Genomic DNA, 24060 nt, shown 5'->3' on the forward strand with positions numbered 1-24060 from the left:
GCAAAAAGTTTAGCATCTGTATTCCCAAGCCATTTTTGGTTCTTTTTTTTATTTTTTTAGAAAAACATAAAAGAGCCCAAAAACGAGTCCACAGCTGCATATCCTTTTATGACAAAATGCAGGAAAGTGTTGCCACTAATTGTGCAGCAGCTGTTTGACAGCATTTTCCAAATGCAGCGGAGGCTTTTTGGATTGGGAATTGTAATCCATGTTTGGTTATGGTGTTTGCTGTGAGGGGAAGTGAGCGTGATAAGCCTCGGCAACAGGGATTTATTGAAGAATCATTCATAAACTTCAGCAGAACAAATAGATTCAATCACTGGACTCCAGGTGTGAATAACATGACAACCAGGTGGCACATCATCTGATCATTAGCAATGACGACAAGAGCACTAAAGAACATTTTATTTGCACAGGGTGTTCTGAAACTGTTCTTTATATGTAAAGAATGAATCCAGACAAAGCCCAGCAGTTATTTCTGCCTGTTTTAGTGAGCAATTTCATCCTGAAATAGAATGTGTAGTGAAAGTGAGCGGTATAGTAATTCAGCAGAATATAATGGCTGTAATAGCAGGGTATTCTATTCTTGTTCTAAGGTGCAAACCAGATCTCGGTTGGAGTAGATATCTGTTATTTGGAATAGCCTATTTCGTTTTACAGCTGCCTAGCATACCTGGGATGCTTCAACAGAGATTTTCAAAAGCCAATGTCTGTCCAAACAATAAACCAAGTCATCATGTACTTAAACTACAACAGCATTTTGTCTATTGCAATGATTCTCAACCAGCAAGTCGCAACTGAAAATGTATCGCAGGTCTGTTCTAAAAGGTTGCAGACAGTAGGGATGGACAATTTTTGAATTGTGAAGATGCCCACGTTTTACTTTTCAAAGTACATTTAGCTTGAATAAAAATCAATGTATATTTTGTTCATGCAGTGTATTTTACATTTGATTACTTTATTCAATTTCTTTAATATTTCTTACCTGAATACCATTAGAATGGAAAAAGCAAGGTTTGTATCTTTGCTCTGTTGTATTTATTTGCTATGTATCTTTTGCTTGTCATTTGTGTCTTTGCTTGACTTAAGTTTAAGAACTTTTAAGTTATAATAGCTGTAGGGCCTGCCAGTTATAAATGCTTAGTAACTTGCAAAATAGTCTTAAAAATTGAAATGAAAAAGAACTGATTGCTGATCGTGCGCCTTCCTTTTTTCCTAAAAAAAATGAGATTTTTTTGCCAATTTCCAACTCTTGGTGGACAGTGGGAAGTAAAAAACATTCAATGCAAATATAAAATGCAAAAAGCCATTTAGTTTTGTAGTTAAACTGCAAAATTACCTTTTTTACCTTTTAATACAAGTAGAAAATAACATTACAATACTTCCCATATGCTTGGTTGTTGACGTCAAAGGCAGAGCATCCCATCAAGCGCTGCTTATTTGTCAGAAGCAAGGCAAATTAGGCAGAATTCTCAAAAGATGGCATTGTTTTTGTTTACTTTTGACAACAAACAAGCTTCATACTGTTTCAGGCTGCCACTTAAGGACCCAGATGCTTTGCATTGGACATCAAGAGAAGCCACTGTTCTTACATTTCCTTCAAAATACACTAATGACACAGATGTGCAAGGACATTTTTAAAACCAGCGTTTTCCACAGATTGATCTGCGTCACTTGGGCTTTGTCTGTCTTGGAGATACTAACATGGTACCAGCAGAGAAACACAGTCTCGGTGCTGTCAGTATGCCTATACTTTACAATAGAGAAGCAATGATTCATCTCGCTAATGATTTCAGCACACAACATGAGCAGGATGTGCACAGCATGGGAAAGTGAGGCAGTGCAGAGAGTGTCAATGGGAGCGTTAGAGGGGCTACAGAGCAAGGTGACCAGATATAGATAAACTGTTATGTCACACAGAGGGGGGTCAGGTGAGCCGTTAAGGCCAGAGAAGGGAGTTAAAACTAAAAACTAGAAATCTATCACATCTCTTTGCAGCTTCTTCACATGCAACTCAACTTGTCCTGAACTTGTTAACAGGGGTACAAATTACTCTCACTAATTGCACAGTTTATTTGCACACACTATCCGCATTTATGCTTAATTTACTAAAGGAATTATGCAAATTAGCAAACACACCTGCAGAATCTGTGCTGAATGCTATTTGTACGTCACACTAAGTAGAGCAGACTCTAGCATACTCTGCCTGAACTTCTCAGCATCACTCCACCAACGCGATCCAGATGCCTAATTCAGCTCTTTAAAAGTGCAAATTTCACTTTTTGACAACACGTGGCTGGATAAATGCCCAGTTATAAGAGTTTTCTCCATCATTTGATAGTCATTTGATGAATTACTGCTGTCATGATCAATAGAAAATGTACTTGAACATCTCTTTTGTGTTAAATTCCCACGTATGTCCGCTTAACCGTGTAACGCTAATTCAGCTGTGCAAAAAGCTTAAGATTTTTGTGAAGAAGGCACGATGTGTAATGAGCCTAGTTTACATAGAAAGAGGCTTGTTTGAGCTGAAAAGAATGGCAGTTACCTCATTAAAATATTTAATTTAAATTGCACCACATTCAGTAGCTGGTTAAACTGAATTGTTGAAATGCCACATATGCTAGTGGCACAAATGGAAAAGGAAAAAGAGAATCTAAATTAAATTTACAGAAAAGGTTCATAAACCTATTCTAAAAATGGTTACTTATCTTATATTTAGTTGCCATCTAGCTACTTGCCATTAACAGGACTGAGATTCTGAGCACATTTACACAGTAATATTTATTTCAGTCTTAGACAACAACACATCCTCTAATATCCGTATCCTCTAATCCACCTAGAAGAGAGTGTGATGACCGGATGTCAGTTTGATCTCTATTTATTCCCCTAATCTCTTTTTATAGTCAGGTGGTGTTCACACATTGCCAGACGGCCTACACATGTCCCTATCACAGAGGCCAAAGTGCTGGAGGGTTGGCCATGTGAGGAATAAAGGACTGTTTCAGAGAGCCAAGTGTAATTGCATCATGACCTGGTATGGATGGTAATAAATCTCTAGCGTTGGAGGAGCCTGAGAAGCTGGCTTTTATGATTCTTGTTATATTAATGTGAAAATCTGTGATCAATAAAAGCTAAAAGTTATTGAAATTGTACCACATATTAGAGAAATAGCTGTCAGTATTTTATAATTAGAGGCAAAGAAGAATTAGAATGACTATATTTTTGAAACAAGTCTCTGGAATAAGGCTCACCAAGGCTGCATTTATTTGATCAAAACACATTTAAATAACAGTAATATTGTGAAATATTATAACAATTTAAAACAACTATTTTTCTATTTTCTATTTTAATAGATTTTATAATAGATTTTTTTTCCTGTAATGGCAAAGCTGAATTTTCAGCTCCAGTCTTCAGTGTAACATGATCCTTCAGAAATTATTTTAACATACTGATTTTCTGTTCAAGAAACATTTTTATTATTGTGGAAACTGTGATACCCTACCAATCCAAAAATTATATTTAAAATAAATGCTGTTCTTTTGAAATTTACATTCAAAGAATTCGGAATCCTAATTTCACAAGCATATTAAGCAGCAAAACACTTTCCAACAGTGATCATTCTAACATTCTAACTTGGTGTTCAATTAACATTTATTACTATCAATGTTGAAAACAGTTGTGCATCCACAAAAATGTTCATATTCCCAGGTATTCAAATCCATAATCTTGGCATTACTAGTGCTATGCTCTACCGCCCAGTCCCACTAAAGTACAATGCAGTCAGTTGACATTTCTGAGTCGTTATATTACCTATAGTGTTACTCTAATAGATGTTCCAGAAATAGAGAGATATGCCTTCCAACCACTTACTTCTATAAAGATGAAATAAAAGACTTTAGGGCCTGCAACCGGGGGCACTGTATCTCCAGCTGTGTGTTTCAACATTATTATTGTTACTTATAATAAGGCTTACCTTGTCCCAGTGTCTCTCTCGATCCAAAGCAATGATCACCATGGAAGGATTGGTGAGATAGCCATCAGTGTTGAAGGAGAGGTCCTTATGCTCCCATGACACATTTAGCATATGCCTGCAGAACAAATTTAGCAGCTTTAAATTAGTAGACCAAAAAAAACAGATTGGATTTTTAAGTGATTGTACAATTGCCTGAATTTTATCCATCTCTGAAATGAGACAGAAGACTATTAGGCAGAGAAAGGAGGACATTTCAAATACAAGCCTATCATTTTTTTCTTCCACTAAGTCAAATGAATATAAATCAGAGCGTACAGACACTAATACATTTACAGTATTCATTCTCTCTCTTTTAATCCTCTTTGTCTCATAGACCTGAACATTTTTCCTAAACGAATTGTTCACTTATAGGACCAGCTATGGGTGGAGCAGAACATGAGGAAGGATTTAACAATGTCATTCGATTTTACTGATGCAAAGTGCAGCAGCAGCTAGCATTATTCAGACACCATTGATAATTCATAATGGCTAAAATCATGACATGACTAAGAACTATCAAAAAAAAAAAAAAAAAGAAACTTGCAGGAGTTCAAATACCGAGCTGTATATCCATCTTATCTACCATCTTTGAGATTTATAACTACTTTGCAAACAACAAAGCTCATAAAAAAACTATTCAATCTCATTGATGCTAAAGAATGTTTTATACTGGATAAATATGCAGTAAATATGAATGGAAATTACTTTAACCTCAATAGTTACTACCAAAATGAACATTTTGTCACCATTTATTCACCCTCATGACTTTTAAAATAAGAAATAACAATTCTATAGAAAAAAAAACATCAATTCACACATTTTTTTTTATATAATGGCAATGCAAAGTTCAATATGAATATGAAAAAACAAAATGAAAAACACCATAAAAGTAGTCCAACTATTTGCATGCCAAACTCCAAAATGTCTGAAGACATATGATCTAACAATGCATGACAGACAGAAATGTAAGATTATTCACTAATAATCTTCCCTTCTTATATGTTTTAAATTTAATGAATGCTGAGATTTGATCAAGTCATTGAGTTGAATTTTGATTTAAGAGCAAATAATTGAAAACACTGATTCATTCAGTGATTTAGTTCTCACTGATTTACTTTAATGAGACTTTTTTATTGCAGGTTTTCGTCATTGTATTGAAAAGAACCATGTGAAGATACATGAAATAACATGAAGGTGAGTAAAATATGTCATTTTCATTTTCATTTACTCTTCTACCCATCTTACCATCTCACCTCAGACCATCCTACTGATAAAACGTTTTTCCAAGATAATTTTTCTGTCTTGCCACCTGAAGAATCCTTTGATATTGCCAACCAGTCACACGTTTGAAATGGACCATGTACTATCTCAAAGCCAGTTCTTTAAAGATTTCTTAACTGTCTTCTGACAGACGTTTCTTTTTATGCTATAGAGAGATGGGCAGACACCTGAACAGCACCAAAGCCTGAGAACATTCCGGATGGAGGACCCAGTCACTCATGTGTCTCTGATACGCTTGATCACAGAAAGCTCGGAGAGGCAACTGGAACACTATTTAATGAGGACGGTGACTCCCAGGTGAACGGCAGGCTTAACAAGGAAATCTGGAGAATCTCCCAGTCTCATTACAACAGAAAAAGACCGCAAGAAAAAGCACAAGAACGCAATGCTTTGTCTGGAAAGCTGTTTATGATGAAATCTCCAGAGGCAAACTAAGCTGTGAGAATGAAAAATGTCAGGATTTTGAGGAATTTTAAATTTGCCACCCACTCTTTCCTGTTGAATTTGATGTGATCAACACGTTTGACAAAAAAATAAATAAATAGGGCAATGCTGGCCAAGGGAGGACTAAATATATGACAGCTTCATAAAACATTACTGGCAGTCAGAGTACTCCAGATATTTCAAAGGGATATCTATGATATACTTTTTTTTCAGGACATGATGTTAATGATGATTATTCTATCATAACTAGGTTTTTAAACACATTTAAGTACGATTTTAAAAACAGTATAATGTCAGATTAAAAGTTTTACTCTAAAGTACATTTTAAATCATGATGTTTCAATAATCGATTGTAAAGCTTTAAAGAAGTGCACTTCTATGTGTGGACATAACATTACATTTCAATTGAGTACTGTGTATTTAAAATGCACGAAACTGCAACATGATCATTACAAATATATTTTACCCTTATGCTGTGCTAAAAATCCATTGCCTAATTTGGTGCTCCCAGTCAAAAATGATTTTATACTCTCATTATGACACATTTTCTTTAAATCTTTAATTTAATTATGTCAACTTGTATTCTTTCTATTAGCACAGGTTTTGTATTTTATTTTTTTTAATTGATTTCTGAGTTTTTTCTCCTCAGTTAAAAAAAAACCAAACAAACAAAAAAAAACATTATTTGTAAATACTTTTGCAAGTGTTCACTCAAAAACATAAGTGCATATGATCAGGCCGAAGTAAAAAAGTAAATACAAAACCTGTGCTATTTTAATGAAAGAATTTATAAAAAAAGGTTGAATCCAATATTTGGCATTCAAGATTTAGCACAACAATAAAATTTATTTTTGTAGGCCTGATGTTTTTTTTTTAAGGAAGCATAATTCATTCTGAAATGTTATTTTCAAATGACAATGCAATATGTAAAATGGCAATGTATTTCTGTATTTAAACTTACATTTCCCATTACCATATGTGCAACATTTAGTGCAAAATGAAAATGAAAATTCAATTATATAATTTACATTTGCCATTTTGTACACTAATTTTAATATAAAGCATTAAAATGTGTTTTTCATTTACATAAGTTGTATTACCCTAATTGATTTGATAAGTTTAACATGTCCAAGCAAAAACTGTAGGAGAATGATCATTTAAATGCCATTTTTCCTAAATGCATTTAGACTTTTGAGTAGGGAACTTGAGATTGAATTTTTATTGTGATACCATGTGATAATTGTAGCAAAATGCAGTGTGAATAAAAAAAAACATTTTGAGCCAAATGTGCAGCAAAATGGTTTACATTACAAAATTAATTTTGCCAAAAAAGTAAAAAACATATATACTTTTTTTTTGGGGGGGGGGGGGGGGTGCTTTAAAAATACTAATAAAAAGCCAATATGTTAATAATATGCATGCTTATAAGCAACTATTAGTGAGAATTGGTCCCTTTACTAAAATGTTACCATAAGATTTAGTCCAATGCAATATTATTTACATTTTCAGGAAAAAGAAAATCCACTCTGGGCCCAAAAGACCAGAACACAACATTAGATACATCTTCAATAGAAAAAACATTTTATATAAGTTTAAACTAGAATACATTTGCATTTTGTTGCAATTAACATGCAATTAAGTGTCCAATAGCATTCCTTTCCATTTTCACTTAAGTATATTATTTTAAAGAATATCCATAATACATTCTCTTTTTAAAACTAAGCAAACTAAAACTATTAACGTCACTTTGTTTCACAAGGGAAGACATACAGTAGGTTTTAATACCTTTACTTAGAAATCAAAAAGTCTTACCTGAAGAGAGAATTGTTGGCGTACGATTTGACAGGACTATTGCAGTCACTGTGACCATCGGGAATGAATCCTCTGTTCTTATAAAAGCTGTGCACCCCTTTTACTATGACTGCGACTCCTTCCCGAACCCTCTGGCGCAGTGTTTTCCTCCAGCGGTCTGTGATAATACTGATGACGCCCACAGGGAAACTGTCAGGAGGGGACACTTCAGGGTTCCCCACAGCCAGGCTGGGGATGACCCAGATGTATCCGGGCCCTAGAAGCCCCACATCAGAGGCCATCCTGAACAAGTACTGTGCCTCCTCATGGGAACAGTACACTAGGTATACCTGCGAGTCCACCTGCTGTAGTAGTCTTCTTGTGCGGATGTCATTGGCCCCCACAGACATCTCAAAGCTCAGCACATCCCGCAGCTCCCACAGGAAGTAGCTGGTGTCTGTGAAGGAGCGGATGTAGTCCAAGAAGGTCTCGTAGCCGGGATACAAGCTGGTGATCACTACAAAGTTACCCCAGTTGTACTCCTCCATGACTTTGAACATCGCATTTATCTGCTGCTCTATAGAAGCTCCCATCTGGAGAAAGGTAGAGCCTTCAGCCTGTAGAATCAAGACAGGAGACACATTCAGTTCTGCATTTGCTGATGAATTTTAATAGCTTAATCAAGTACATATCGGTACCATAAATTTGTTAAGGACATATGTATGTAAGTATATATTTACTGTATATGCAATCATTAGCCTACAAGGAATAATCCTCGAGACATTTAATCTAATTTACACTCAACATTCTAATGATAAATAAGGTAAAATGTAAAACTAGAAATATATACAGTGATTGATCATTTAAAAGTAATGTGGTGAAGTAACTAAGAGAAGCAACGGTACTCAATGTGCCATTATCTGTTTTCAAAGTGAACCCTTTTCAAATAATAAGCAATGGTGAAGTTTTTTTCTCATCACATAAGGGAAAAGAAAGGATGTGTAGCCAAGTATGGTGTCCCATACTTTGAATTTGTGCTCTGCATTTAACCAATCCAAGTGCACTCACACACTCAGCATTAATTAATGAACAAACACACACACACACCATGAACACACACCCAGAGCAATGGGCAGCCATGCTTAATGCTTTAGAGAAGAACAATGCAAAAACAAAAATGGGTTCATTTAAAACACTGAGTCTATCTGTTGTAAAGTTTGGTTCCTTTCAGTGATTGATTTTCCAAAACAAATTTACATAGTAAGGACTTTTTAAAATTGTCAGTTTTTAAACTTATTCAGTCATTTTAGATTCAGCATTTCAAGTCTTTGCCAGAACATTTGAGACAGCGAAATACTGCTCTGATTGATTTAGAAATGAGATATTATATGTAATATTTTAAAAATATAATTATAGTTATATATTTTAAATATATCTCATTAAACAAAGTTAGTGTAAATTAGTTAGCGGCTTAAAATTATGGATTGCTAACAGCAATTTTAATATAGTTACTATATTAATTTTATCAATTTTAAAAGCTACAGATTTAAAGTAGCTTCCACAACACTGCATTTCAAATATGGTAAAATGCACTCAAATACATATATGGAGTATGTACTCCACCATTCAAACGTTTGGTGTCAGTAATTTGATTTTTTCTCATATTAATTAATACAAAAAAAGAAAAGCAACCAAAAGTGACAGTAAAGAAAATTTTAATGTTATCAACATTTTTGTTTCAAATAAATGTTACATTTATTTCAAAACTTTCTATCGATCAAGAATGTTTCTTGGTTTCCACAGAAATATTAAGCAGCACATTTTTTTAACACTGATATTATGAAACGATTCTAGAGCACCAAATCATCACATTAGAACTATTTTTTTAAGCATAATGTGCTTTTAAAATGTAGCCTAATAATATCAAATGTTACAGTTTTTGTTAATTTTTGATCAACTAAATGAATCCTTGGTGAGCATAGAACTTTTTTTCAAAACCATTAAAAAAATTATACCAACCCCAAATTTTGGAAAGGAAAGCATGTTTTAAATTGAAAATGAATGAGCTTCTTATGGCAACCATAACTCACACAGCCCTATAATTTTCTTCTTTTCAGTTTTACAGGTTGCTGAACACATGCAGGGGATCCATAGTAACTCAATCATGGTACATAAGATTTTCGAAATAACATGTATTAAGGAGCAACATTAACCTTGAACACATTCCAACGTATGAGATACGAGAATTGAATTTACTACGCAAAGACAATTCACTAGACTATCGATCCTATCTGTTCCACAGCCATGCTTAGCAGATTTGATTTATTGCCTGACTTTCAACCATTACTCTTTACTGTAATCCCATTGAATGCATTTACACTTGACACCTAATACTAGTTTATTCATACAGCTGTTCAATATTATGCCGATGTAATGTGCTCTTTGAAAAAAATATGCACAACTATATTTTCATATACAAATGTGTGAATCATCACACTTTGTCATTATCAAGCCACAATTGTGCATGCAAAAAACAGTGATCTATTAAGTTCTGTTTTAATTTAACACTTAGTTAACTTAAAATAAGCAAGTGTCCTAATGCCCTACACTGCCAACCGCATTTACTTCCACCGCACAGTATGAGATGATTTAAAGGTACCGGAGGAGGTAGTGTCCAATTAAGTTCCAAAGTGAGAAAAATGGGTGATGAGGTCTGGGAGTGTCAGGAGCCAAGAGACATTCTCCCAAGACTCCTCCTGACTAGAGCTTTCCTCTTTCCTGACAGACTGATCCTGTGTCCTTCAAATAACTTCTGTGGTTAAAGTAGGCTATCTCTTGGAGAGAGAGAGGGCTTGTGAATGTCAGGTGCTCTGGGACTCACCGGTCCTCCTTCTCTGCCAGATTTCTTTCTTTAAGAACTTACGCAATCACCCAGACTCAGCTCTCCTGCGATTAGCACTCACAAGCCTTGACAAGACATTTCGAAGTCATGCCGTAGTAGTAAAAACGTGTTTTATGTCTGGAAAAAAACTTGCACTCAAGCAGTAAAATGGCATGATCCCTTCAGGACTTTGGTAATAGGCAGTACATGTACACTTTGGGCATGAAATTTGTCCCATGAGCCTTTAGTTCACCCAAAAATTAAAATTATGATTTACCCATCCTCAAGTTTTTCCAAAACTGTTTGACTTCCTAGGTGGCAGTATTTTTTTGTCTATACCATCAAGCAAACTTGAGTTAAAACTGTGAAGTCACAGCGAACCAACATCCATAACAAAGATGGTATCACTCACTCACCCACTCATTCAAAACTGTTCAGTCCATTCACATTTGAGTCATCTATTTTCAGTGCCCACTTTTCTTTACTTCACACTTGCCATGTTTTTGATGTCACATCATATATCTACACTGTACGTGACAAAGCATTGCAAATAATTTGAACTTTGTGTCAGCATGTCATAAATAAAAAGAGTCAGCAGTTTTCTCTTCGGGATTTGTCACGCCAGTGTGGACTGCTTTACTGATTATAATAAGTTCTTATTATTGTATTGACACGATGTAAGTTAAGTTAATGACGTTTTTTGATGCTGCCTTTGAATTTGCATGCCACATTATTTGAAATTAGCATGGGCCAAACATTTTTCTCTATTGAGCTGCCTATTGAGGAACCCTGGTCTATACAATGAAAGATCAATTAAACCAAACCAAAACATTTTGGTTGCAAAACATTCATCAAAATATCTTGTTTTGTGTTCTGCAGAAAAAAAGTAACTCAAACATGTTTTGGAGCGACATGATAGTGAGTAAATGATGACATTTTTCATTTTTGGGTCAAATCCTAAGAGAGAGAGAGATATCATTAAATTATATTAAAATATATAGAAATATTATTTAATGCAATTTAATTTCAGGCAATGTTCAGGCTGGAGCTGGCACTCACCAACAAGGGAAGCTCTGCTCTGAAAGCTGATATTTTAAGCTCACTTTATTTATTTGGAAGGCACTTGGTCATTGACACATGGTGCCTCATGCTACTGGGATCTCATGAGAAATCCCACACCAGATGTTTGTGACCTCCAATCCAATCCCTCGTAGAAAAAAAAATCAGGAACAGCTTATTCAATTGCATGGGATTTACATGTGCAATATACATTGGTTTGTCTTGCTATAGAACAACCAGATTCGAATAAAGTAGAACAAGCTGTCGCATATCCCTGACTCCGCCCACCACATGCCTATACAACAGAAATTGTATAATCGCATCAAATTTATGTGATATGATATGCATGCATTTCTCAAAGGGGTTAAATGCCTAATCCATAATCTGGAAGTGTGGTTGTTCAGAGTGCCATGAAATATGGTCCACAGCTTTATGCTACTATTTCTTTGTGGCAGCTTTTCTAATTTGATTGATAATATTAAAGTCAGAATTAATTCCGTTTTCTATTCTTTTTTTAGAGTTCTGTCCAAAATATGTCCAACTGGAAATGATAAATATGAAAGAAGCAACAGATTCAGTTTAGGCTTTTTCTTTAATAGAATAAGAACATGGTCAGTGGGCTGTTAAAAAGATTTGGCAAATTATTTTTACTTTATATTTCACGCTGTGGTTAAAATCATGAAAAACTATACCAAACCAGAATGCTTCATTTAAAGCTAGTTCATACACATTATCTGGCAAATGCATATTTTGGGCTTTCTGTTCCACTTCATACATCTTATCAACATTTTTCTGCACATCGTGCGAGTCTGCAAGGCATTTGAAAAATGACAGCTGGGCAGGAAAGAGTCCTCTACACTCTAGCTGGTACTGAAGATACTCATCTGTCCCATTAAATCAAGGGCTATTGTGTTTCTCATTTAAAGATATACATCTTTTGCCAGTCTGCATGTGTAATGATTGTTTTACTGTCTAAAAAGCGCACTTTTCAGTGCATTGTAGATTTCAGATATCAGATGCTGCAAAATCCACAGCGTGTGGACTAACAGTAAAAAAACGACACAACTATATGGGCCTTTAGTAATAACTGTTCAAATTAAATGATTAATTAATCCAAAACTGAACATTCCGTCATAATTTTCTCAAGCTCCTGTTGTTTCAAACCTGTATGGCTGTTTTCTATGATTGTTGACTGCTGAGATGGAATAATGAAAGTCTCTCAAACGCAAAAACAAAGACATTTATGTGATTGTTCAGATTGCTTTGTGTTTGTTTCTTTCCAATAATACTGTAGATAAGACTGAGTTTTTACTTCATTCACAGTTTAAGCTGCCTCCAGACACTGGTACACAATGTACACAAAATGCCCTCACACGTTGTATGTAACATTACTGTCATAAAAAAGTCTTATATGCAGTTGCCTTAAAACTGCATTTAACAGCTGCAATTTTATGCTATTCAAAAGTTTCCACACCTCAGTAATCAGAGGAAAATGGGACACAACTGTTGGTTGCTGGTTATACATCATAACACCTATTGATTTTCACACCTCATAGAATCACTTTTCCACGCAGCTGTTCAATATCATATCATTGCAGGGGGCTTGCTGAAAAATACACACACAAACCACATGCACATGCTTACAGTTATCGACCTCACAGCATTTATTTTTGACTCGCTGTGTCTAATAAGAGCTCTGAGAACAGCGTTCCTGAAATGATTTCACAAATACCCATTATTAAATCTCGATTTGATATTTGAAATACATATATGATGTTTTTCTGTCATGCTTTGATGTATATAAGGTTTGTCATTTAACTGATTTTGTTGTATTACCATAACTCTAATACATTATTATTATTATTTTATGTACATAGATGATTGGGTAATGTTTATGAACCTTAAGTGTTATTCTGGCACACACATTGAAAGTCATGCATGAAGCAAAAGCCATTTGTAAAATGTTTTGTATGCACAATTAATGTATTTGACTACAGTATGTTACATTTATGAACAAAAAGGTTTGACAAATGATTTCCTGTGTAACAAACACATTTCGGAGTAAATCGTTCAATTTTGAGTGTAAACTGTCTGAATTTAATTCAATGTGACAATTCATATATAAAATGTTCTGCAAATGATTTTCTGCATATTTCGGCATAAATCATTACATTTTTGTAAAGTGTCAAAATTCAATGATTTATGTTCAAAAACTTTTACATAGAAATGTTTTTGTTACAAAGAAAGTCATTTGAACAACTTTTCACAATCACAATTTTCAGTCGCATTTAACTGATCTATGATCATTTTATGTATGCTTTATATTTATGAACACTTTGTGAATCATTGGTACAGAAATTTTATCTGCGTGTTTCATGAATGTGACCCAATAAAATGATCTGTCTTTGGTTAAATATAAGAACAGAAAATAAACCTTATTAAAATATATTTTTAGGTGATCCAAAGGTTCTCAACCTAGTTGCAAGGACAATCCTTTTGTAGTAACTTAAGTGTTGAATGCATTGTGATCACAGGAAATTCCCATTGCTTATTAAACCTTCTTTCTTTAAGCTAACAGATCCCTACGATCTGCCACCTTTCAAACACTTACTTTATGTGGGATGACTACTGCAGAACCTCCACTGATGCCTACGATGGGGATGGACGTCTGAGAGGAGATAAAGTCTAAGATTTGTGCCACAGCTTCTGAGTCCACGTCATCTTCAAACACCACTCCGTGGAGGCTCTCTGCTGCCATAGTCTGACAGATACGTGTGAGTAAAGCCCTGGGGTTAGTGTCATTCACCAGCACGGTGATGGGGTTCACTTCCAGGGGCATGTCTAGGAAGTTTTCTGGACTCAGACGGCCCTTGATCTCACTGTGGTGGGCCAAACCACTAAAAACCACAGCCACGTTGACTGTAGGAGGGCCGAAGAATGGACGTCCCCGGCAGGGAGGCACTACACAGAGTAACAGATGAAAGAAGAGGAGGAGTTGAAGAGAGGGACCCCAACACCCTTGAGGAGTGGCCATTTCAGCCTCCTAAAGCCTGAGAGAGAGAAAGAACAAACAAATTATTACAGAATTGTTACTTGTTTGTCAGACTGAAAAATGTCAGATATGTGCTCTCTCCAAGTAATTATAATTTACAGGTTTTCCAATGATTTTTACTGCAAGGGTTAGGGTTAAGGTTAGGTCCCTAACCCTTGGTTGGTTAAACCCATAAAGTGGTCAATAAAGTCTTGGGAAATTAATTTAAATTTAATTGAACAATTGTTTAATTATTGCAGAGTAGCACTGAAATTTTGATGCACAGAATTTGTGTTAGTTTTGAACTTTCCATTAAAGGAATCCTGAAAAGAAAGGTATCATGGTTTCTTCAATAATATATATAACGTCACATGTTTTTAACAAATCCAAATAAAGCATGTTAGAATGATTTCTGAAGGATCATGTGACACTGAAGTTTAGCTTTGCATTACAGGAATAAATTATATGTCAAAGGGAGGGTCTAATGCTATTTCATGCATTTAGAGTTATGTACACTATTTAAGAGTTGGATTCTCATACTAAATATGGCCAGTTTCAAAAGTAAAAAAAAAAAAATGATTTGGACATATGACAGAGTAATTCTGTGTAAAATACACTCGTTCTGGGTTTGTATAAGTTTTGGAAAGTTTTTTCGAGCATGGCACTTTATGAATTCATGAAGGGTGGAAGTCCTTGCATGGGCACTTCTCCCAGAAGAGCATGCACACACATCAACCAGAATGAGAATATTTTATAAATAAATAAAACTAAAGACTCTTTGGCAATAAGAAGGATGTAATACTACTATATACTCAAAATTAATATAGGATTGGGCTAAACTGTGTTATGTCACCATTAAAATGTATTAAAACAGAAGACAGTTATTTTAATGTAAAAATATTCCACAATATTACTGCTTTTATTCTATTTTTGATCAAATAAATGCAGTTTTGGGCGTAAAAGGATACTCCACCCCAAAATGAAAAGTTTGTCATGAATCACTTACCCCCATGTTGTTCCAAACCCGTAAAACTTAATTCGTCTTCGGAACACAATTTAATATATTTTGGATGAAAACCGGGAGGCTTGTGACTGTCCAATAGACTACAAAGTAAGTTACACTGTCAAAGCCCAGAAAAGTATGAAAAGCATCATCAGAACAGTCCATCTGCCATCAGTGGTCCAACTGTATTCATGTATTTGTATATAATTTATTCAAATTTTTGAATAAAGTTGTTATTTTTGTTTTCTTCACTTTCAAACAGTATTCTTGTCGCTTCATAATGTTACGGTTGAACCACTGATGGCGGATAGACTATTCTGACTATGTCTTTCATACTTTTCTGGACTTTGACGAATGAAGCTTTCACAGGTTTGGAATGACACGGGGGCAAGTGATTAATGACAACCTTTTCATTTTGGGGTGGAGTATCCCTTTAAGAGACTGCTTTTATTAACATTATTAACAGTAAAAAAAACGAATCGGGCCCAAACTTTGAACCATAGCGTAGATTTACATTACGTTAACATTTTTATCAGGGTAGACTTGCAAATGAGCAACAAGCAGCAGTGTTTATTTAGCAATATTGATTTCTGTGTGCAGATGTGATGAAATGAAAATAGGATACAGCGTTGCATTGTTGGGAACAAGAGAAAAGCCTGAGTGACACAAATAAAAAGCACTGCTGCCAAAATCTATGTCTAGTTTCATTTATATACACACATATAACATTCCTCAAGTGTCATCTACTGTACACAAAACTGCTCAAATGACACAAACAAAGCACTATTTTAACAGCTGTTAAAAAGGAAATGAATGCATAAACACAGTAACTAAAAATAAACCGAAATGATTTTGATTAAATACTTGTGGATTTCCAGTCCTAATTTTAAAATAAAACTATAATTTCATTTGAATTTATCTTACTGAAGACAATCGACAGACACATGATCTGAAATTGCACATAAATAAATGTACAAATGTGCTTTAATATATAGTAATCCAAACCATTCACATGGTCTGAATGTCTATTTCTGTCACTCATAATCTCGGATTGCATGCGTTCTGGTCACAGTGTGCATGTGCCTTTGTGACACAACAGGCCATTAACAGGCTGAGTGGGAGGTTTACAATGAATCCAGCAGGGAATCACGTCTAAACTCAGCTCTCAACACTTCACAGGGGCCGGTCCCTGATCTCTCAACCCGCAGATGGTGTGGGCCATCGAAAGCTCACCTTTGGTAACTGATGAATGTTTGTTTGATGACTCCAGTTCACACCACTGCCAGTTTGTGAACCAGAGATATCTATATAGTGCACAGGTCTACATCATATGTTGCTTGTCTTGATCTTCCAAGTGACCATATAGACCTTAAAGTCTATTATTTTCAAGGACAGGCCCCTTGGAGCGACCTCGGGTCAAGTACATTACTGGTATCAGGCATGATAGTGATCTCAATATCTCTCCAGTTTCTGGGTCGCAGCTACTTGGAAATGAACCAGGAACCTTTACCCTGCCAGAGCTGAACTTTAACCATAAGGCTACCACTACACTTCTAAGTGTGTTACAGTGCATACAAATAAAACTGGCTCGTAAAACAGAGCAAGGACTTTCTTTTCAACAACAAGCTAAATCAGAATCTGATGAGATGCACTTGAATTAGAATCTTAAAGGTTAGGCCCATCCATCCATGCCAGCATCTTACAACCATGACACCGCAGCCTATTAAACTATCAGAGCTAGCTGTTGGACCATGGACTGTAATTACTATGCATGATAAATGCAACCGTCACATTGTGACGGCTATCATGTTCCTTAAAATGCTCCCATGAATACATCTGGCTTCTAATAAACCTAATTACAACATTTAGGATATATTATGGTAAGAATGCATGTGGATTTGCTCGCTCGCTCTGATGCTTTGTACTGCATATGTACTTCCTATCGACTTCATTAGCAACGCTCCCAATGCGGGATCACAAGTACTTTCTGCACAAGTGGAAGACAGATGGTGAAGTAAGAAAGAAGATATGCTTTCCAATTGCAAAAGCAACAAAACCAAACAAAAGACTTGCCATAGAGTAAAAGCCGTCATGGTCTCTGTCCTCTCGCTTTTTTTATCTCTCTCTCTCTCTCTCTCTCTGTCTGTTTTTTTTTTAATCCTCATTAAAAAGACGCTGTTCAAACTCAATACTGGCTGAGCATATTTGTATGCTCGTATCTCAACGAAATCCTCACACTTAGCCAGGCAGTGGAGTTAACATAGCAACAGCTGGGCGAGTTTCTAGGGAGCACGACAGAGAAGAGTGAAAAAAAGAGCATCTTTCATTTCAAAAATATACATCTAGGGGTGTCTCTTAACCTAGGCACTCCTGGTCCTGTGGAGTGTCTTAAAACACACTTTGCACAGTCTCATTAGCTTTGTCTACTAACTATATCCAGCAGTGTCCATTTCAACCACAGTGGATTTTTCCAGCACATCTCAAACAATGTATTGTGATTAATAGCAGTAACATTCGGTGTTGTAAATAACATTTTAAACATGGAGTAAAGTTGGCAAAACATATTACTTTTCCTGAATAATTACATTTTCACATTTAATTTCCCTAGTAAAAAAGTAATATATTTAAAATACATTTATTTCATACTAAGTATAGTTCAAATCTTTTGACATATTTACTGGAATATCACAAGACTTAATTATATACAAATTCAACTTTATTTGGAGTACTACATGTGCACAATGTATATATCCTAATGTGTTTTAACATTACTATTGGTGCAGATTTTATGATCTTTGAATAATATCAGTCTTTAAATGCAAGATATTTAAAGTGTACCTAAAGTATACCTGCAATAGGTCTACTTTAGGACAGTCAAATACACTTAGCATATATTTAATTGGACCTCAGCACTACTTCTGTACATTTAAAGTGCTTTAAGCACAAAATTAGTTTTTCCATAACAAAAGTACAATTGCAGGGTATTTTATTAAGAGTATTCATTTATTAATGTAAATGTATTTATAGTAAATTTAGTATGAAATGAATTGTTAATATATTTGTTTTCAGTATATTTATTTTTCTCTAGGGTTGACAAAATTACAGCTTGACTTCTTTGTACAATTACCTCCATTTACCTTCTTTTTTCGTTCCTTTCATAAAAACTAAAAATGAAAAGAAAAAATCATAAAATGAAAACATTAACTGAAACAAAATATGCAATCTTTCTATCTAATTTTTAATATTTAACTAAAATTTAATTTGATGTACTAAAATAACTACAGTGCAAAATTGATACAAAATGTATACAATAAATGTGGAAATAATTTATGATTCAATTACTTTTTGTACTAATTAATATTTTTATAATGCATTTTCATTTTTTTAAAGATACAAACAGAAAATCTAGGTCCCAGGTTAGGCATTTAGAAAGCAGCAAAAATAAATGATGAATGCCTGGTGAAAAGTTTCCAAAACACTTTGCATGTGACCTTCATATAACAGAAAAGAACACTTGAAAACAGTTTCAGTAATAACAAACCCCTGGGACACAAGTGCCAATAGATGAAGAAACACCCCTATATTGGATGTCTTCAGAGTGTGTGTTCACTGGCCTACTGCACATGACACTGTGAACAGCAGTGAGACACCTGCAGCCTTGCTTTGATGACAGCAAATGGAACGCACACCCAGTCAGGCTGTTGCACGATAATATATTCCCACTTCCGTTTTCAGTCTGTTAGATCTGCTGTTGATGTGATCTTCTCATGTCCTTTTCAGTTCCTCAGATCTCTTTAAAAATGGACACTTTGATATGTGTTTGACCATAGATCCTATGGACAATCACATCACACAGCTAGAGCATGTGCTCTTATTTCAAACAAAACAAAAGAAGAACGAAAATGAAAGGGTTCATCAATGTCAGGCAGAAACAGCAGCCATTCATTCTATTTTATGCCATCATTGGACAGGATTGGTCTTCTATTTGAAGCACTTGAGTACATGTAAAAATGTACTTGAGTACAATTTAATTTGTTAAATAGAGAGTATATTTCTCATGATAGTGATCATGTAGGTCTGTGATAACTGCACAGGGGTGTCTTTGTTACTGTAATGCACTTCCCTGGATTCACAGCATTACACATAAACACGACTCGTCGCAAAATTTAATCTGCACCTTCCATGTAGATAATCGCAGATAGAAATATTTTTGAAGTAAAACACCAGCTGTGGGTGCCAGCTGTCCAAGCGGTATCTGATAGGTGAAGCTGATTAAAGCACATTGGCTTTTAATACATTTTGCATCTACAACTACAACCTTCACATCCGCCATTCAGTTTAGACCATAAGCTGAACTGCAATTTAAATAGTACTTGGGCATATATGGGCATAAAGAATATTTGGTTGGACAAAAAAGCAGAAATAATAACAGTCACATTAATATTTCCTAACCCTTACAACAATACATATCGACTTAAAATATTCAAATAACTAAAGAAAAAAATTATAATTATGGTCTCATTTAGTAAAGCGCAAAAATATGGCATTACGTCCCATTCGGCACAACTTCAAATGGTTGTAAATTGGGCTTTGCTCCAAATACAACATAGACATTTGTGGTTATGACTGACATCTGTGAGTATCAAAAATGACAATCTAAGAGCTGTACAACATACATGGACTGTCATACACATCATCCAGATGGTGTGTTATATTGGCACTGAATTAACATCTTGTGTGTTCTGTTGACATATGTGATTTTGAGATAAAATGCTGCCACAAATGGGAGTATTAGCAAGTTTAAAGCTGAATTACATTTGGAGTTACACTCTCGCAACTATTTATAGCAACAATCCCCAACACATTCTCACTTGAGTGATGTTAACTCGCACAAAGCTAATTCATAGTCTCAATGTGGCTTTCAAAGAGCGATCTGTCTGCTTTCTGTAATGTGGGACACGAGCCACTTGCTATTGTATTGGTCTTCAATCACACAGGAGAAGAGGGGGATCATGGTAAGTCTTCCTTTTAAGCTTTGGCCACAAATGTTACGAAAGAATCCAAACTGTCCAGATGTTACCAGCTGCTTTAACCACTGTGTGAGCAACCACAGCTCAAACACAAGCACACAAAAACATTATGAGGAAGCTATTTTGGAAGAAGTTGCCAGCCCAAAACTCAAATTTGTCACATATAAAGGTAATTATAATCTACATCGAAACTGCATATATCACTTGTTTACAGCGACTCTTTTAAAAACAGATCACATCCTTATTTAGTATTCCACACAAACCCACGGCATGCTGTACACATTTTTAACAGTGATCCAAGGTGATAGTGCTTTAAAATGTCATGGTAAGAGCCCACATTAGTGTTCCCCAAATCTGCATGTATTGCATTTCAGCCAGCTTTTCCAAACCTCTGTGATCTCACCAGTTCAGCCATAATCATACAGGTTTCAGCGAGTCTGCTGTAAAATGAAACAGATTATGACATTGAAATACAGATGGTAGTATTACCATTGCCAGCATTTGTAACTGTGTGGAGGCGCAGACAGAATCGATGTTAATAGTGATGTACTGTATTAGTCACACTCCAAACAGTTGTGATTGAACATTAACAGATGAGCTTTTCAGCAACAATCAACTGTTCTGTTTTATGAATGCTAAGAGGGGCCGGACTGTCCATAATAAATAAATCAAAATAACACGTTAGACCTTTCGAGTAGGCTCTCGCTTTCTCTTGAGACAAAACCACACACTAACAATAGCATATCTATAACAGGATTATCGTAAATGACACTTGAGTGATAAATGACTCAAGATGCTTATGAATGTATCTATCACTTTTAATTTATTTACAAGCATTATTATGCCAAACTGAAATGCTTGAATAAATAAATACGCACATATTGCATATGCATCAATGGTAAACCTCATTTTGTCTGTCACACACAACACTTTACAGGACGTCATATTCCATTTGTGAGGAAAATTAATCATAAGGAAGACCTCAAGAAAATCAATTTCCCTTCTTTGACCTTGGGTAATTTCCTGTCTCCAATATGTATATACATCTATAATATTCAAGCACAATTACAGAGTTAAAAAACCTTTGCTAGTATCTTACTACAGATTTAAAGAGTTTAGGATCAAAAACAGGTGTTTTTAACCCCAATTTTTCATGACTGACCTAGTTTGCCTCTTTTTTTTCTGTTTCTGTAATTGTGTGTAAATCACTGACGCAGACCGTGAGCTGATATATGCACACCTCTGACATTCCCAATGCCAAAAAAGTCCCAGTGCAGGTATGTGTGTCAGAAAGCATTCAGGTCTCCAGAATTCCATTCGCTCTGCCGGTTACGCTTTCGAGGACTGTTTCTGCACTCCGCGAGCAAGCAGCCACGAGAGAGAGTGGCGCTCCACCTGTTAACTACGGCAGCTTTAGCCCCGCAGGCATTTCCCCCCGCCACACATAAGACCCAGAGATGGAAAGCTGCTCTCCGTGGACACATGCACAAAGGTCGAGTTAAGCTGTATGTTTGCTGTCAACAGCGGATTGAATGGAAAGGACTTTCTTACCTGTGCCAGCTGGATGCATCCGAGCCAGACTCCAAGCTGTACATTCTTCAGTTGTGCGTCTCCGCCTCCTCTTGTTTCCTCTTCTCCCTTTTACTTCCTCTCACCTCCTTCTGGCCTTTTCTATCTTTCTGTCTCTCTCTCCTTCTCTCAACACTTGTGTGAGTCTACTTGTGTGGCAGCTGAAGACCCTGCCGTGGTGATGGCATTTCTCCCTCTCTCGCTCTTCCTGGCAAAGCGGGTCAAACTGAAGATGGTGTCAGTGACACGGTGAGGAAAATGATGGAAGGAATTAGTGAGAAACAGAGCGACAAATGTCCAAAAAAAGAGGAGAAACAGCTGTTAGCAGCTTGTGACGGCGACGAGAGACAGCTAGAGAGTTGCAGTTGTGATCTCTGACTGAGGAAAGGTGCGAGAGCAGGTGGGGAGCCGCGTGCCAGTGACTCCCTGCACTCTCGGATTGGCGTGCGAATGCGCGAGGTGGTGTCTTACTCTATAAACCTTGAACAAATCTCACGTGGGTCTTGTTTACCTATGCCTGAAGTTGTGATATGCCTGTAGCACATAAACCAGAAACTGAGAAAGTATGTTTAAGAGAGTGCGTCAGTCAAAAAAATAGTTTTTGGCATGGACTAACCCTTCATCTTCAATCAAACCGCTCATTCGTAGCCTCCGCCCGCTCCATCACAACCAACCTAGTTCCCCAACCTTGGGGAATAATCATGATGAAATGAGAAGGATGCTGGGAAGAGAGTACAGCTGATTAAAATAGATTCGAATGAAAGACTGGAGCTGTGTATCTGACCTTTTCCATCTCTGGAGCTGTAGTTTGCTGATTTTGAGGAGGAAGTCCATGAAGATGCCTATCAGTTAGCCAAAATGTGTTGCTTATTTCAGAATCTTTTATATCCGCAGGTGTCACATTAAGATTTAGTCCGGATTCTGAAAAGTTTGGAGTTCGTGTTGGCTGAGAAGAGCATGAAAGCAATCCAGAATAAATACATTCATAAATACAAATTCACAAATGATGTTTGTCCAGTTTGTCGAGCAGATGTGCTGAGCGTCTCATCTGTTTGATGTGATCTGCCTTCTGCTCTCCAGACCACAGAACAAGCTTCTGATACCTAATCATGATGCTGTACAGATTTATCCTGCCTCCCCCCTCCTCTTTCTCTCATGCTTTTATTCTCCCTCTCTCTCTCCATCCTGAGTCCCTTTTCACCATGTCTGATTTTCACTTCCCTGTCCTGTCCTGTTTGTTCTCTCTATCTCTATTACTCCTGCTTCAGTCTGTCTTTCCCACCGTTGTTGTCATTATCCTCCTGCTGCAATTTAAATGCTCTTTCTTTTCAATCCTTTCTGCTTTCCGGTCATTCTGAGACGAGTGGGTCCGACAGACAAGTTCCCTTGTCCTGTTGATTCTCTCTCTCCGTCACTGACACTTCTAGACACTTCAACCTTGCTTGTCCTTCAGGCCTGAGGTTATTATGAATGCGGTTTTGTCCTTTTTTGTCAGGCAGCTATTATGACATCAATCCCTGTCCTCTACAAAAATGTTTGTTTTTCATATCATTTGTTTTAATACTAAGCAAATGACATTTTCTATCCCCTAATCCTAAACCTACCTTTACACAAACCTTTCTAGATTATATAGAGGCATTATTTATTGTTTATTAAGCTGTTTTTTTCATGGGGAAAATGTGGATTTTGTAATAAAACATGAGTTTCATATTTTACACATATATATATATATATATATATAACCACTCAGAATATAATAGAAACCATCCAGAACACCATAGCAACCCCTTAACATCAGCCTTGCAAGCAATATATATAGTATATTATATATAGTATATACTGTATATGCTATACCATACCAATGTATGTATGTATGTGTGTGTGTGTGTGTGTGTGTGTGTGTGTGTATGTATATACATACACATACATACACACACACACACACACACAAACACA

At 36.0% G+C, this 24060-nt stretch overlaps 1 protein-coding gene across 1 annotated transcript in view; it reads right to left on the reverse strand.

Moving 5' to 3' along the window:
* The window catches only part of grin2cb (glutamate receptor, ionotropic, N-methyl D-aspartate 2Cb), a 38954-nt gene extending 15787 nt beyond the window's left edge, over window positions 1-23167 (reverse strand). Inside the window, exons 1-4 of the mRNA XM_059532561.1 lie at window positions 22087-23167; window positions 14083-14521; window positions 7553-8148; window positions 3977-4091 (exon numbers count right to left, since the gene is read on the reverse strand). Of these exons, the coding sequence (XP_059388544.1) occupies window positions 3977-4091; window positions 7553-8148; window positions 14083-14505 (1134 nt within the window). The 5' untranslated portion in view covers window positions 14506-14521; window positions 22087-23167. The remainder of the gene's footprint in view (window positions 1-3976; window positions 4092-7552; window positions 8149-14082; window positions 14522-22086) is intronic.
* Between the last annotated feature and the right edge of the window lie 893 nt (window positions 23168-24060).

The sequence above is a fragment of the Carassius carassius genome, chromosome 40 (genome assembly GCF_963082965.1).
Source record: "Carassius carassius chromosome 40, fCarCar2.1, whole genome shotgun sequence".
NCBI lineage: Eukaryota > Metazoa > Chordata > Actinopteri > Cypriniformes > Cyprinidae > Carassius > Carassius carassius.